Source organism: Pseudopipra pipra, chromosome 7 (genome assembly GCF_036250125.1).
Source record: "Pseudopipra pipra isolate bDixPip1 chromosome 7, bDixPip1.hap1, whole genome shotgun sequence".
NCBI lineage: Eukaryota > Metazoa > Chordata > Aves > Passeriformes > Pipridae > Pseudopipra > Pseudopipra pipra.
Window position 1 is genome coordinate 28,425,237 of NC_087555.1, and position 13,316 is coordinate 28,438,552.

General features: G+C 39.4%; 1 protein-coding gene across 2 annotated transcripts in view; it reads left to right on the forward strand.

Moving 5' to 3' along the window:
* SLC49A4 (solute carrier family 49 member 4) overlaps window positions 1-13,316 on the forward strand; it is a 69,522-nt gene that overhangs the window by 35,495 nt on the left and 20,711 nt on the right. For both annotated transcript variants that reach the window (XM_064661419.1, XM_064661418.1), the window contains exons 4-7: window positions 1,776-1,905; window positions 6,996-7,104; window positions 7,727-7,794; window positions 12,701-12,828. In XM_064661419.1, coding sequence (XP_064517489.1) covers window positions 1,776-1,905; window positions 6,996-7,104; window positions 7,727-7,794; window positions 12,701-12,828 — 435 coding nt within the window. The remainder of the gene's footprint in view (window positions 1-1,775; window positions 1,906-6,995; window positions 7,105-7,726; window positions 7,795-12,700; window positions 12,829-13,316) is intronic.

Below are 13,316 nucleotides of genomic sequence, written 5' to 3' on the forward strand. Positions count from 1 at the left end.
AGGCAGCACACAGATGAGGCCTCAGATGGGCACCTGTTATAAAATATTGCTGTGACTTAAAAAAATTATCATCATTTGCATTCTTCAGAAAAAGATCTAGCCTTTTCCCTTATAGCACTACAGTATAACAAAGTTAAATAATTAGTACCTTGGACAAAACTTACAAGTTTGTGTGATCACATTCTTGTTGGCTATACCTGTCTGCAGTCCGAAATCTTCCTTTAGTATGTGATAAAAATGTGTGTATGCATGTACATATGTATAGCTATAAACCTGTATGTAGTCCTAGAATCAGGAGAGGCAGATAAACAGCTTTTACTAAACAGCTCTGTAGTGACAAAGCATCTCATCCCTTTCTTAGTTCGGGGGTGATCAGTTATGGCCAGTTCTTTATTCACTGCTCATGGTTTCAGAAACAATGTACACAAAGATAGAAATGAATCTGTTTTCCAGAGAGCAGAGGAGATAAAGTGCCCTTGGCCCTCAAAACATGCAGTTAGACTACAGAAGGAAAAGACACCACATGATTCAAAATGAATCTTTTAGTATTTGATCGTGAAGAATGGCATTGTCACATTCCCAGTATGCCTTCAAAGGAAATTTAGTGTAGACTTTTTTCCCATATACTGAATAGAAGCATTCGTTTCCTTTCCCCATCTCCAGCTGATCCATTTAGACTCTGTTATTTGTTTCCTGAATTTATTTTCTTCTGGTTTAGCAGAAGACCTGGCAAAGCGCCATGTTCATATTGATTTATTAAAAAAGAGAGGAGAAAGAAAATGAACGCAATTGAGTATCCAGCTCTGCTGGAATTTATTTGTGGTGTCAGTGAACACTTCTTTGTTATAAGATCACAGGTTCTTTTAAGATAACACACTTCAGCCATACATTTTTCTCTGCAGCAGCAAAGAATATTGTTTTCAAAGGGGATGGGAGAAATATTGGGATTGAGGACTGTGGAGAACATGATATATGTTGCAAAATGCCTGTAAAACTAATTAGACTGACTGTGGGTAGAGTTGTTTTTCCTCAGAATGTCTGCTCGTGGGACTTACTGAGTATTTTCTGTGAAGTGCTCATCACTTTTCAAGCTCAGTTCCAAACTTCTGCTATGAAATTTTTCAAAGATTTAGAATACTTGCTGCTGAACAAGAGGAGCATCTGCAAACAGCTGTATTCTTTCTTTTTTTTTCCCCTCTTACCTGTGTTTTTTTCTGTTCTTGAGCCATGGCTGCTCCTGCACTTTTCTCTTTATTTTATGTTGCCATGTAAAACTGTTTGTGTCCGAACTGCTGCCTTGCTTGACCTTTCATTTGCCTTCATCATCTTGTGCAATGAGTAATTGTCGTTCCATGCCCTGAGGCTTCCCCGGTCCCATCTGTTTAAAGTCTCTGGCCTGCTGGTACCTGCACTGCATTACTTCCATTGTGAGGAAATGTGCCCAAATCTTCATATTGCAGTTCTCTCTAAGGAGAAAAAGCAACAGTTTCCTTTTGCTTCACTGCGTTCCCTGTGTGTGAGCCTGGTTCTCTGCAGCTCCTAACACTGGCATGCACTGCCAATCTCATTGATTCTCCATCCCAATTTGAAATCTTATTTGGGGAGGGAAAAAAGAAATTCTCCTTCAAGTTACCGAGTTCTGTTGCCAGTGGCATTAAGGCACTTGTGGTGGGATTTATGTCTCGGAGGCTGGCTGGTAGCAGCAGTGTACCAAAGTAAGTCTGTCGATGCTAACATCTGTTCTTGGTTTTGTTTTTCTTTGCCCTCTTGCTTAGAATTTGGAATGGTTTCCCTGATATTTTCCGCAGCGTTGGCCTACTTCCCCTCGCGCCCTCCATTCCCTCCCAGCGTCGCTGCAGCGAGTCAGCGGCTCAGCTACAGGAGAAGTTTTTGCAGACTGTTAAGGTAGGACCTCACTGGGTTCCATTTCAAAGCAGATCAGCACCTAAATAAATAAAAACAAGTGCGCTTTAATCTTCTCATGGAGCAAACAAGTTGGTTTGTAGTGCTTTTAAACAAAATAAAATTAATTATTCATGTTGAGGCATAAAAGGATGCTAACTGCTGAAAAGCAGACATTAAATTTTAAATCACTGGGTATATCTCAAGGCTTCATGCCAGAGTCCTTTAGCACCAACAGTGCTTTACTCATCCTGTTATCACAGGTTTTTTTATACAGTGCTTCTGTTACAGCAGGTTATACAAGGTTGTTAACAGTGTGCTATGAGATAACAATTAGCAACATTGGGCAAACCTAACTAACTGAGCTGCGTTTGTCTGTGCTTATTATATCAGAATGAATTTGGAGTTTACTTGTCATTCGAAGGATTATTCAACCATGGGAGCAATGAACGAACTATCTGAAATTGTGATTTGATCAATTAAATCTCATTAAGTATGTTAAAATATGAAGTGTGAATAGGAAAAAATGTCTCCAGATGTGTTTCTGGACAGGTTCAAAGACTAGTTAGTTTCCTTTAAGTTCTTAGGTTTAAAAAAAGAAAGAAGTTACAAAGAAAATGACAGCTTTGCAGCTTTTTGCACTTGGGCTCTTTTGGTAAGACACAGACCTACTTCCCCCCAGTGTTTGTAAATGTCTTGTGTAATGGAAATATCATATCAAAGGAACAGCTAAAACAACTGTAATATTAATGATAGATAACTGTGAATGCCCATGCCCTGTACATGATACTGCAAAGATGAACTTCCTGGGGCAAAGAACTGCTCCCATGGTACCGAGTGTGACTGACTTCACAGGGAGGCTTCAGACTCTTGTTGTAATTGTTTGTTGACTGATGCAGTGATAGAAGCTGAATCTGCATATAAAGGGCTGCTTGAAACTTGATGGTAATGGAGCATTAGCCATTCAATTAAAAGGTCTATTGTGGGCCATACTTTCAATAAGTGTATTTAGAGGCAGTGAAAACAACTCATCCCCTGTTGTCATTGGTTTGGGGTTTTTTTTCCTTTTCTTTTTGGAGGCTTCTTATTTCGTTTGGGGGGGTAAATAGTTGGCAAGATGCTTAATCCTGAATGTTCATCCTGGAGCACGGTGGCAGTCAGGAGATAGTGTGAGTACAGCTGACTGGTTAAGTCTGCAAAGTGACCTACTCAGGATATTAAAAAATAGCAGTTCCCCTAAGGACACTTAGCACATATAGTAGTGTTCTTACTCACCCAAGCTGATGTGCAGTTGGACCCTGCCTGAGGCTGTGTAGTAAAAATGTTGCCGTTGAACAGAGATCCGAACAGCAACTGGCTCCGCAGGTGGAATATAAAATTTCCGTTGACAGTGCTCCATTTGGGAGCTTTTTAACCAGTAGATTCCATGTTAAAAGGGTTGTAAACAGTGAACCTGAGATACTGTAAGGTCAGGATATAAACGACAAAGGTGGCTTACTATTCTCAACCAGTGAAACTGAAGAAAACAAACTGTATTCTTAAATAATGAGCATAGTTTATAGTGTCTCCAAGAACCAAGAGGGTTTTTTTTTAAACATGGACAGGTAGATAATTATATCTCCCATCCCTCTGGTCTTTTTGCATTCTTCCATGCTACCCTTTATCAAAGGCACTTCTTCATTCCTCTGTACATGAAATAATCAACAATTCATCATTAAACCTGCTTATCTTGAGGAGCCTTTCAGCAACAATCCATCAAAGCAACTGGGTTTTATAGAAGAAAATGGTGTCTGCCATGCTTCAGGAGAAGTCCATCATCTGGCTCATTAGGCTTCTAAGCTCTGTTGCCTGCCTAATCTAGGCTTCATAATTCTTGGCTCAGAGAGCCTTTCTTTTGACTTAGTAGTGTAGACTGAAGGTAACCAGCAGATGAGTACTAAGAAATCATGATTTCCCCTTGCTGTAGACTTACCCTCTGGTATAAGAACTGTGTGTAAGGCATTTGGGATGTGTGTGAGCTGGTGGGCTGACTCAACTATGTGCCAAAAACACTCATGAGAATTGAGATGTTCATCATTTCCCTCTTCTTTCCCTCAGGCTGCAGTTTTATTACTTCAAAATAAAGCAGCATAGCATAATGTTACCATTGAAGTTATTGACCTTTTTACCTTGGACACTAAAAGGATCTGTCACATCCTTTCAGATCCCATACTCCTTCATGCCTTCAGGTCCTTGGGCAGTCATCTACACAAGCTGCTTCTTGCAGAGTTCTATTATACCATCCACAAAGGTCAACCATCCCCTGTAGGCCATTTTTTGGGACTTCCTTAGGAAACTTGATTCTTCCTTCTGATTTGGAGGATTCCTGCTTCTGACAGATTATAGCAATTATCTGATCTCTGGTTATCTCCTGATACCAACTCTCTCAGCCTGCAGTGGGAGACGACAGATTACTCATGGTTTGGGTGCTAAGCCCAAATCTTTCAACAGTCTATCACATGCTGTGACAAGTGTAGTTTGAATTTCTGTTAGAAAAAGTGCAGTAGCCTTTATCAGTTTCTTGGGTGAAGCAAATACAACTTTTTTTTTTCCCAGTTCGGAATATGCCACAAACTTCAATGGAAAAAATCCTAATACAAGTAAATAGTTGATTAATATTAAAATCTGTATTAAGAAAACTTGTTGTGATTTTTGCTTTGAGGTAATTAGATACTTTTAGCCAGTTATGTGCCTTTTATATTTTCAAGGGACTATGTAAGCAATTTTGAAATTTTATAATAGGGTTTTTATGCATCATTGTTGCTTTAATGAAACTTTCATCAACATCACAATCCAGTAATGGAAGCTGCTCAGAGTGTGCCTGATGTTAATAGGCACTGTCAAAGTTATTCTGAAAATGATGACTGACTTTGATGGGGCTCCCCTCTGAACCAGTCTGTCTTACAGATTCTGATAGCATTAGATAGGTTTCTAAAAAAAAAAAACAACAAAAAAACAGGAGAAAAAATCAATTTGTATTCCAGCAGAGTGGTTTAAGAGAGGCTAATGCTGATGTCCCGTCATCACTGATACGATGGAAAACAGTGTGGGTTCACCAGCTGATGGTGTGACAGACAGCACATTTTTCTATTTTCAGTGGAGTAATTGCAAAATTGCAAAAACAAATACAAGCAACTGGAGCCATGAAAAGCAGAGCTGCTGCTGAAAGATGTATGTTTCAAACAGCTTTAGCACTTAATGTAGGCAGCACTAGCTGTTGCTGAACAAGGGGGCAGAATGACATCTGGGGATCTTTGTCACTGTCATGCACCCTTTCTCCAGGTCACCTCACTTCTGCTGGAGACTAGGCAGGGTGGCAGCCTCTGTCATGGGAGGATGTCATGATGCAGAGCTGGTTCTCTAGGATTGGTACTAGGAGTTGGATGGGGCACAGAGCAGCTATCCCACATGACAGTCTATCTTGTTGCTTGAGTTACAGAAAAAAAATACACCACGGGAAATTTTGGTCAAGTACATTACAAAGTTTGCACTTCCTCAAAAGTAGCTCTTTAATGAAGCTGAGGTTCAGGTAGCCAAATATTTTGAATATTCAGCAAGTGTTATATTGGAAGACTGCATTCAGACATGTTCCCTCCTTGCCATCTACAACATGGCTATTTAAAGTCCATGCAAAATTCCTTTTTATTTTATTTTACAGATGTTGAATTGGCTCTCACATGGATAGTATTAAATAGCATCAGATGCCAAGATGATACAAGATAGACTAGGATAAGAATATGGCATTCTTAAGAAAGAAAAAAAGTTGTCAGGAAAACGATAGCATTCAGAGAAAAATAACCAATGGGTAGAAGAGATGAAAGTTTGGGAGTTGTTTTTCTTTGCATTAAAAAATAAATCTGACACAAATGATATTGAAAGCAGAGGATATGTTCATGTGATGAAAATGTGTTATTTAAGAAGAGGATGTGTGAAAAAGAAGAGTGCAAAAAAACACTGGCTGGTGTGCTGTGCGTGGATCATCTAGGGGAGTAAAACAGTGTAAGCTGCAAACCTCTGAATGTTTTGGAGAGTAATTGAATTTCTTTCTCTCCCTCTTGGCTTTCATAACTGTGTGCTATCAAATTGCCATTGCATGCCAAGGAACTGGTACTGATCAGGATCAATTTTACGTAAATAGTTTGGGATTGGAGGGAGCCACATTTTGTGGTTACACAGATACCCCATGGGATAACTGACCTTGGAATCACCATAGAATCTCTTCACTTTAAAATATCACTGTTGCAGAGTCCAAAGTACATTTTCTGGTTTTCATCCAAAATTGAAACATTTTTTAAGGAAAATTTGGATGTCTCTTAGCAAAGATTTCACATTTACTTTCAGTTACGGTGAGTGGGGGAAGTTGTTGGCTAAACCCCTGTTTAGCTGTATATGATGAAGATGGTGACAAAGTTTTGACTGTTTCACCTTCCCTGAATACTAAAGGTTAAATAATTTTAATTGGGAAAAGCAAACACGTTGACTATTTAGAGCAGAATATTATATTATATTATCTCTGGGTTTTGCCTGTTCGAACTGTCAAAATTTTCCACTCTTGCAGCTCTACCAGTCTAATTTCCAGAGCTCTCCCTGCTTTCGCTAAAACAAAGAGAAATAAAACAGGGTTTCTTTTTGATTTATTTTTTTTAAAGTTCAAGAGGCTTGAAGCTCTGATTTTATTCTTGAAATATGCTTTTCATCATTTAAATTAGTGCTTGTTCTTCCTAACCTACACTGTGGCTGAGGAGGTTGCCCATGCCAGTGCACAGAAGAATTGCTTGCGGAAATGAGAAACACATGAGCCCAGTATGTTACAGAAATCTTTGAACTATATGGAGAAACTGGCTTTTTCTATCATCACTGTGCTAAGGCAGTAACATATCAGCCACTGGAAATTCAGTGGCATGGCTTTCTTGATTTTCATGGCTCACTCATCTGTCAGACCTTTGCTATTTTTCTTGATGGGCAGAATATAGAAGTGTCATTTACTGTACTGGCTAATCTTGGTGTGATTTCTAATATAACCTGCAGCTAATTGCCATGTTTTATCTTCACAGCAATTTCCGATTCTTGATGATTGCTTTAGCCTATGCTATACCACTGGGTGTTTTCTCTGGCTGGTCTGGTGTTCTGGATTTGATATTAACACCTGTTCACGTAAGCCAAGTAAGTATCTCCTGACTGATAATCAGCAGCCATTTTGTAAATGGCACGGTTTTACTTTGCAATAGCATACAGTTTTATCAGGTTTTTATGTTTAAGCAGCTATTAATACATATGGACCACTTTTCTCCTTGAAATTTTAAACAAAATAAACCATAGCTTTGGCATCCCAAACTGTCACAATTCTCCCTTCTGACTCTCCATCAGTGGCGAGTGTTTTCAGAACTGTACACACCTCTTGACAAGAAGGAAGAGGCAGATAAACAAACTGTAGTGTTGTTGGCTACTGCACCTTTAGGGAAAGAAAATAATATGTGCCTGGTGGAAAAGATGAAGTGGGGAGAAGATGATTTCTAAGCTTTTGATAGAGTATTATAAAAAAACAGGACATTACTCAGATTCTATAAAGAGAGGTCACATTTAGGGCATAGACTACTTAGTCATACTTCCTTGTAGTGAATTTATTTCCTTTCCTAGAAAAAGCCTTGCACTTCAGATTGTTGTCAAGGGCTGTTGTTAGCAGTTTGCAGCTCCTGCACACCATTTGTTTTGAAAGCAACATCGTCTTATTTTCTCAGCTTTAATGCATTTCTCTCTTTTGTTTTGTTTTGTTTTTTCCTGTCAGGTAGATGCAGGTTGGATTGGATTTTGGTCTATAGTTGGAGGTTGCGTTGTTGGCATAGCAATGGCAAGGTAGGAATAATTACAAGTCCTTCTTCATTTCTTCAGCTGTGATTGTCATTTAGCTTATCTTCGTAGTAACATAACTTGTTTTCTCTCTTCTTCTGGAAACTTGAAATGGAAAATGCATTCTGGGGTTATGATGTGTTTCTTGTAGAGGAATAATTTGTACCAGGTTAGTGGTTGTTGGGGATTGAGAATTCCACATGCATATACCTGAATTTGGCAAGTCAGACTGTTACTCCTGACAAGGGCTTCCTGTATGCTGCTTTTAAACACAGCTCTTGTGAATTTAGCTGCCTGGTATAAAGGAGAACCTGTTGTAGCACATTTGGAAGGCATTGAAGAAATTAATGTCTGTCTCCTTCCATCAACACTTTTGGGCATACTGATTCCTAAAGGGATATAGGGAATGTAGTACAGGCGGCATACCCACCATGTTATGCTCCTCCACAGAGAAATTAGTCTGGGCCCATTTTGGCCAAGTTGCTGGATTCCTGTGTAGCCTATTTTCTGCTGTACTCCTACAGACTACAGTATGGGTGAATCTATGCATTTTTATAAATCCAGACACAGCTTGCTCTGGCCATCATGAATGATGATGACATGGGGAGAGGAACAGCAAAGCATGGATTGCCCTTCCAAAAGGTTGCTGCTTTTTTTGTGTTGAGGTTCTCTTTAGAAAAAGAGATAGGGGGAGGAAGAAAAAGTCTTTCAGGAGATACTCAAGCAATGAGTTTATAAAACTGTCTAAAACCAATCACACATTCCCCTTGCATTGTGATACCTGAGCATTGTCCTGGCTTCTCTGTGTCCACTCTTTAGACTCCAGTTCTGCAATGAATTTAGCACAGGTGCAGAGATCTTTAATGGCTGCAGTCCTTGCAGAATTATGGACACAGGGAGGGATCTTTTTAGGACAGAAATTGAAGCTCTCTTTTTTTCACTTGCTGTTTCATGTGCTTCATCAGAGAGTACACAATGCATAAAGAAATGTGAGGTTTCTCATCCTGACGTTTTGCAGGCTGCCTAGCAACTGCAACAAGGAGAGGAAAAAAATCCTGACCTAGGGAAAAGAAACAAGCGCTTCTCTCCCATCCACTCCAGATGCAGGCCAAAGGACTCTAGCCAAACAAAGTTCATGCCCTGACTTCCTCTGAAAAGAGTTGCTTCTGATTAACTAAGCTCAGATAACGAGGTTTTCTCTGTAAGAGATGCTGAAAACCAACTGTTGTAAATGACGCAGATGCCATAGGTTGCGTGCTGAAGCACAAGTAGTGTGCTAGTTTAATCTTTTCCATCATGAATTAATCTCCAGTATATTTGCAACATTTCAGTGGTAGAGGGGCACCCTTAGCAGCTCACTTAACTTTTTTAGGAGAGAATCTGCTGACTCAATGCCAACATGCAAATCTCAGTCTTTATGGTAGATTAATTTATTTAATATATTGCCTGGGTTAAGTTTCAGGAAACGCTGACAGTAGCTTTAACTGCTTCAAACCTTTGATTTCAAACCTGGTTGAACACCCATATTTTGTGGCATTCAGTAAATTTAGGAAATACCAACAGTCTGTCTCCAAATATGTCTTTCTAACTTGGGCAATGCAGAGTTCAAATGGGAGGGTTCACATACAGAAAGGGAGGGAGGAGATGATTTGTCACTCCTGATGGATGACTCTCCCTCCTAGGCCTATTCAGCATTTATCTGTGTAGGGTTGAATCAATGACGAGTCTGACTGTAATCTGCTAAAAGTTGTAATTAGGAAAATTAAGTAATGATTCTTGTCAAAGCTGACAAGTTGATATATTTCAGTGTCAGAACTGTGATTTGCCAAGCAAGCAGCTCTCTCCCTTAACCACCTCTTAAGAAGCTGTTAGTTTTGGGCTGGGGGTTTCTTCATTATTTGGTTTTTTTCCTGCTAATTTATCAAAGCAAAATTGGTGCAGTTTAGGCATTTGCTCTTTCCGTTTTTGTCAATGCAGATTCTATCATTTAGAACTCTTAGCAACCTGAGAGCAATGCCCTGGAACATTAGGTCCTGCACATCACAGTAGGTGTTAAATCATCTATATATAAAGTAATGCCCAGTTTGGAAATTTGTTTCTCTATCTCATTTTCAAAGTGTTGCAAGTTTTCCTCAGCATTATATATAAATCCTCCTGATCTCCACCCACTGCTGTCCTGATAGCTGTGAACTTACATGTTTAGCTAATTTGTGTGATGCATTTTTATAATTGAAAAGCCTGGCCTTTTGGGCAGCTGACAGGTGCTGTACCCTTTGCTGGCAGCTTTCAAACGCTACTAGTTTGAAGAAAAGCAGTGTCAAAGAGCAACATTTGTGTCATTGCATGGAAGCATAAATCTATTCCCTTTCCTCATATTTTTTAATTATTTTTCCCCCCATTTGCCAATGATCGCAGATTTTTTGAGGTTTTGTCCTCTGCGGCTCACTTTTTCTTCCCACTTCTAACCTGCAGTGTAGTCAAAGTGCTGAAACTTTATGACATGGTGATAATTTCCTTAGCAACAGACAGTGTTGTCAGCAACACAGGTTTGTGATTTTAACTGTAGGATACAGCCTTGGGCTGGATCTCCTGGGATGCTGGAGACTAGTACCAGCAGTAGGCTCAGAGGTCTGTGTCTGGGTAAGTATACACCTTATCTCCTCCTGTGCCTACTGTTTTAGCAGTTGCAGACATCCCCATACATGCTAGATGATGAAGAAGGATTTAAACAGAACAGAGGGGTTTGAAAGCAGATACCCAGGTCAGAGGATAAAAATAATTTTTTAATTGAAACAAGTATTCTGAAGAGTTGACTAGATTTACAGTCTTCTTTATTCTTCTGTAACGAGACAAGAAGCAGAAGTCCTTCAATTACCAAGTTCAGGCTAGGTTGCTATGTTATTTTTTTCCCATTATTTCTATTGCTGGCTGAATTCAGTAGCTGCATGAACCTTTACCTCTGGGGGACATTTGACCCTTTCAGACTCCTGTGATATCTGAGAGCTCCTTGGAGCACACTGCTACCCAAACCAGGATCTTTGTGTCAAAAAGAGTTGCAGCTGCTCAGTAAAGGTAGATATTTTCTCCACTGAACTGTTGTGAATGGTTTAGATGCGTATCATCCTCCCATCTCCACGTATCCCTGGTGGTAGGATAGAGATGGAGGATCCCCTGGAGATTACCTCCAGACCTGTTGTCTGTGAATGTCCCTCCCAGAAGGCTGATATTTCTCACACTAATGTTTCATTAGACAGGATCTACATCACTGCATTTGCCTGTAAGGACAGAGAATAATGATGTTGTCTGCCAGCAGGCAAGACAGGGAGTCTCTGTGGAAGAAGCTGAAAGCTTACACTTCGAGGTGCTTCTGCAAAGCTTTTAAAATTGCTGATTTTGACCCTAGTGATCCCAAAGAATAATTAAAGAAACTGCCAAACCAGTGAGATGATCCTGATTGCTGGATTGGATTGTCAGAGGAAAAGCAACAGTAGCAGCTGACCTCTGCTATTGGAGATGAATGCATAAGCCACTTCAACACTGCAGTCATAAACTTTTAAGATGATATGCAGCATTGATCTCCCACTACTGCTTATTGAATTACTGACTGCTAAATTCAATGCGGAATTAAACACAGGGAGAATCAAAACAAGAGAAAAGAAGTTGGTTTGGGAGGGTGAGGGGTGTTTGATTGCATTACTCCTACATCTCTTATGGTATATGTGGAGCTGAGGTTCCTAGTTTTCAAAATGTTGGTAGCATTGTCTCTTTTATCAATTAAGCTATAAGGCATCTGCTTGTAAAGTGATCTTTGTCAGGGCAGAGAAGGCAGTTAGCTGATGGATGGACAAATTTCATCACAGATTGACCTAGGTGGATTATGCTGCCATTAGCCTAATCAAGGTAGGAGGCTGTGAAGGTAGAAGATATGCTTGAGACATACATACCTAACCTATCCATCCCAAAATCACATCTCCTAAGCAGGAGATTATAGAAAATTACTTGTGAATAAATGACAAGGGCTTTTCTAATATATCTTTTTTAGTAGCTAGGTTGAAATCCCTTTTGAAAAGAGCAATTGCACTGATAATTATGCCATGCGAGCACTGCTCAAATGCATCCCCATCTCCTTGAAAGAAAAAGAAAAAAAATTAAAAAAGCAATTGTGTCATCAGGTGGTATAACAGCCAGAATACCCAAAGGCGTGTGGGGCTGTGCTCCCTAGACTGTCAACGGGGTTATGTGTAGGAGAGGAGTGACACCAAGCTCTTGGTTTCTGGAACATTTCAACTCAAAACAGCCACTGGCAGAGTGACCCCCTGTATAAAGAGTTCCTCCTTTGCCTAAGCCACCAAGAGCTTTGTCACCAGCGCATCCAAGGGCTCAGAAGCTGTTCCTTGTCATCTTCAACTTGGGATTCTGGTATTTGGAGTTTTGTCATTTCCCACAAAAATGAATCTGGACACTTAACTATGTCTTGAATGAAACACAGCAGCCTCCTCATATGCTAATGGAGTTCTGTGTCTGCCAAGGGAGACTGGCAAACACTGACAAAGCAGCGATGGAAGTAGTGGTGTGATATTGTGTCCAACAAATGCAGAAGGGAAAAAAAAAACAAACCATTCCTCTATACCAAGTGTTTTCATTTGATGCCTTGAGAATTGTTCTGGTTTGGTTGTTATTTCCTGACAGCTAAAAAATCCGTGGCTCTTCAGCTTGACAGCTAGAAATATCACCATTCTATAAAAACGCCTTTTTTTTTTCTATTCCTGAAAATGAGAAACAACTTTTAGATTCTTTTTATAGCTTCCAAAATGTTTAAGGGGAATATACTGAATTAATTGTCAAGTATCGCATTTAAATAAAAATATGAAAATCAGCATTTGTACTGCTCTGATCTGTGCTTTTATTTCAGGTTTGCAGATTTTATCAGGGGCATGCTGAAGTTTATACTGCTGCTGCTTTTATCTGGAGCAACATTAGCATCAACCTGGTTTACTCTCACCTGTCTAACTAGTGTCACTCATCTGCCTTTAACCACAGGTATTGACAATGATTTTAATTCCTATTATTTATAATTGATATTGCAGGCAAGTATTTGCCATCTTAACTGTCTTATAACCTGGTTTGTTATCTTTAGTAATACAGTAGTTCTATTAAGACAAAAAAAATACAGTTAGAAAACCTATTGAATCAGAAATATTTTTACCAGCTTTGAATGACTTCATAACAAGGTTAAAAACTTACAAAGCCCAATAATAAGAACCCAGAATACACATTTAAATTTGATTTGGGGACAAAGTGTTTTTCTTCTTTGAGGCTTTTGAAATAACTGAGGTGAGAAATAAATCAAGAAAAATCAGATGAATGGGTGTAGTGTTGCATATAAGAAACAGTGTTATGTCTGGGAGTTAAGGGGATTAAAACTTATATTAGTTATTGGAAACATGTGGTGCATTTCAAACCAAGGTGACCCATAGTATTTTCAGCCATCTAAATCTGTCCCTGCGCAGTGCTGTCCTCTTTTTTTT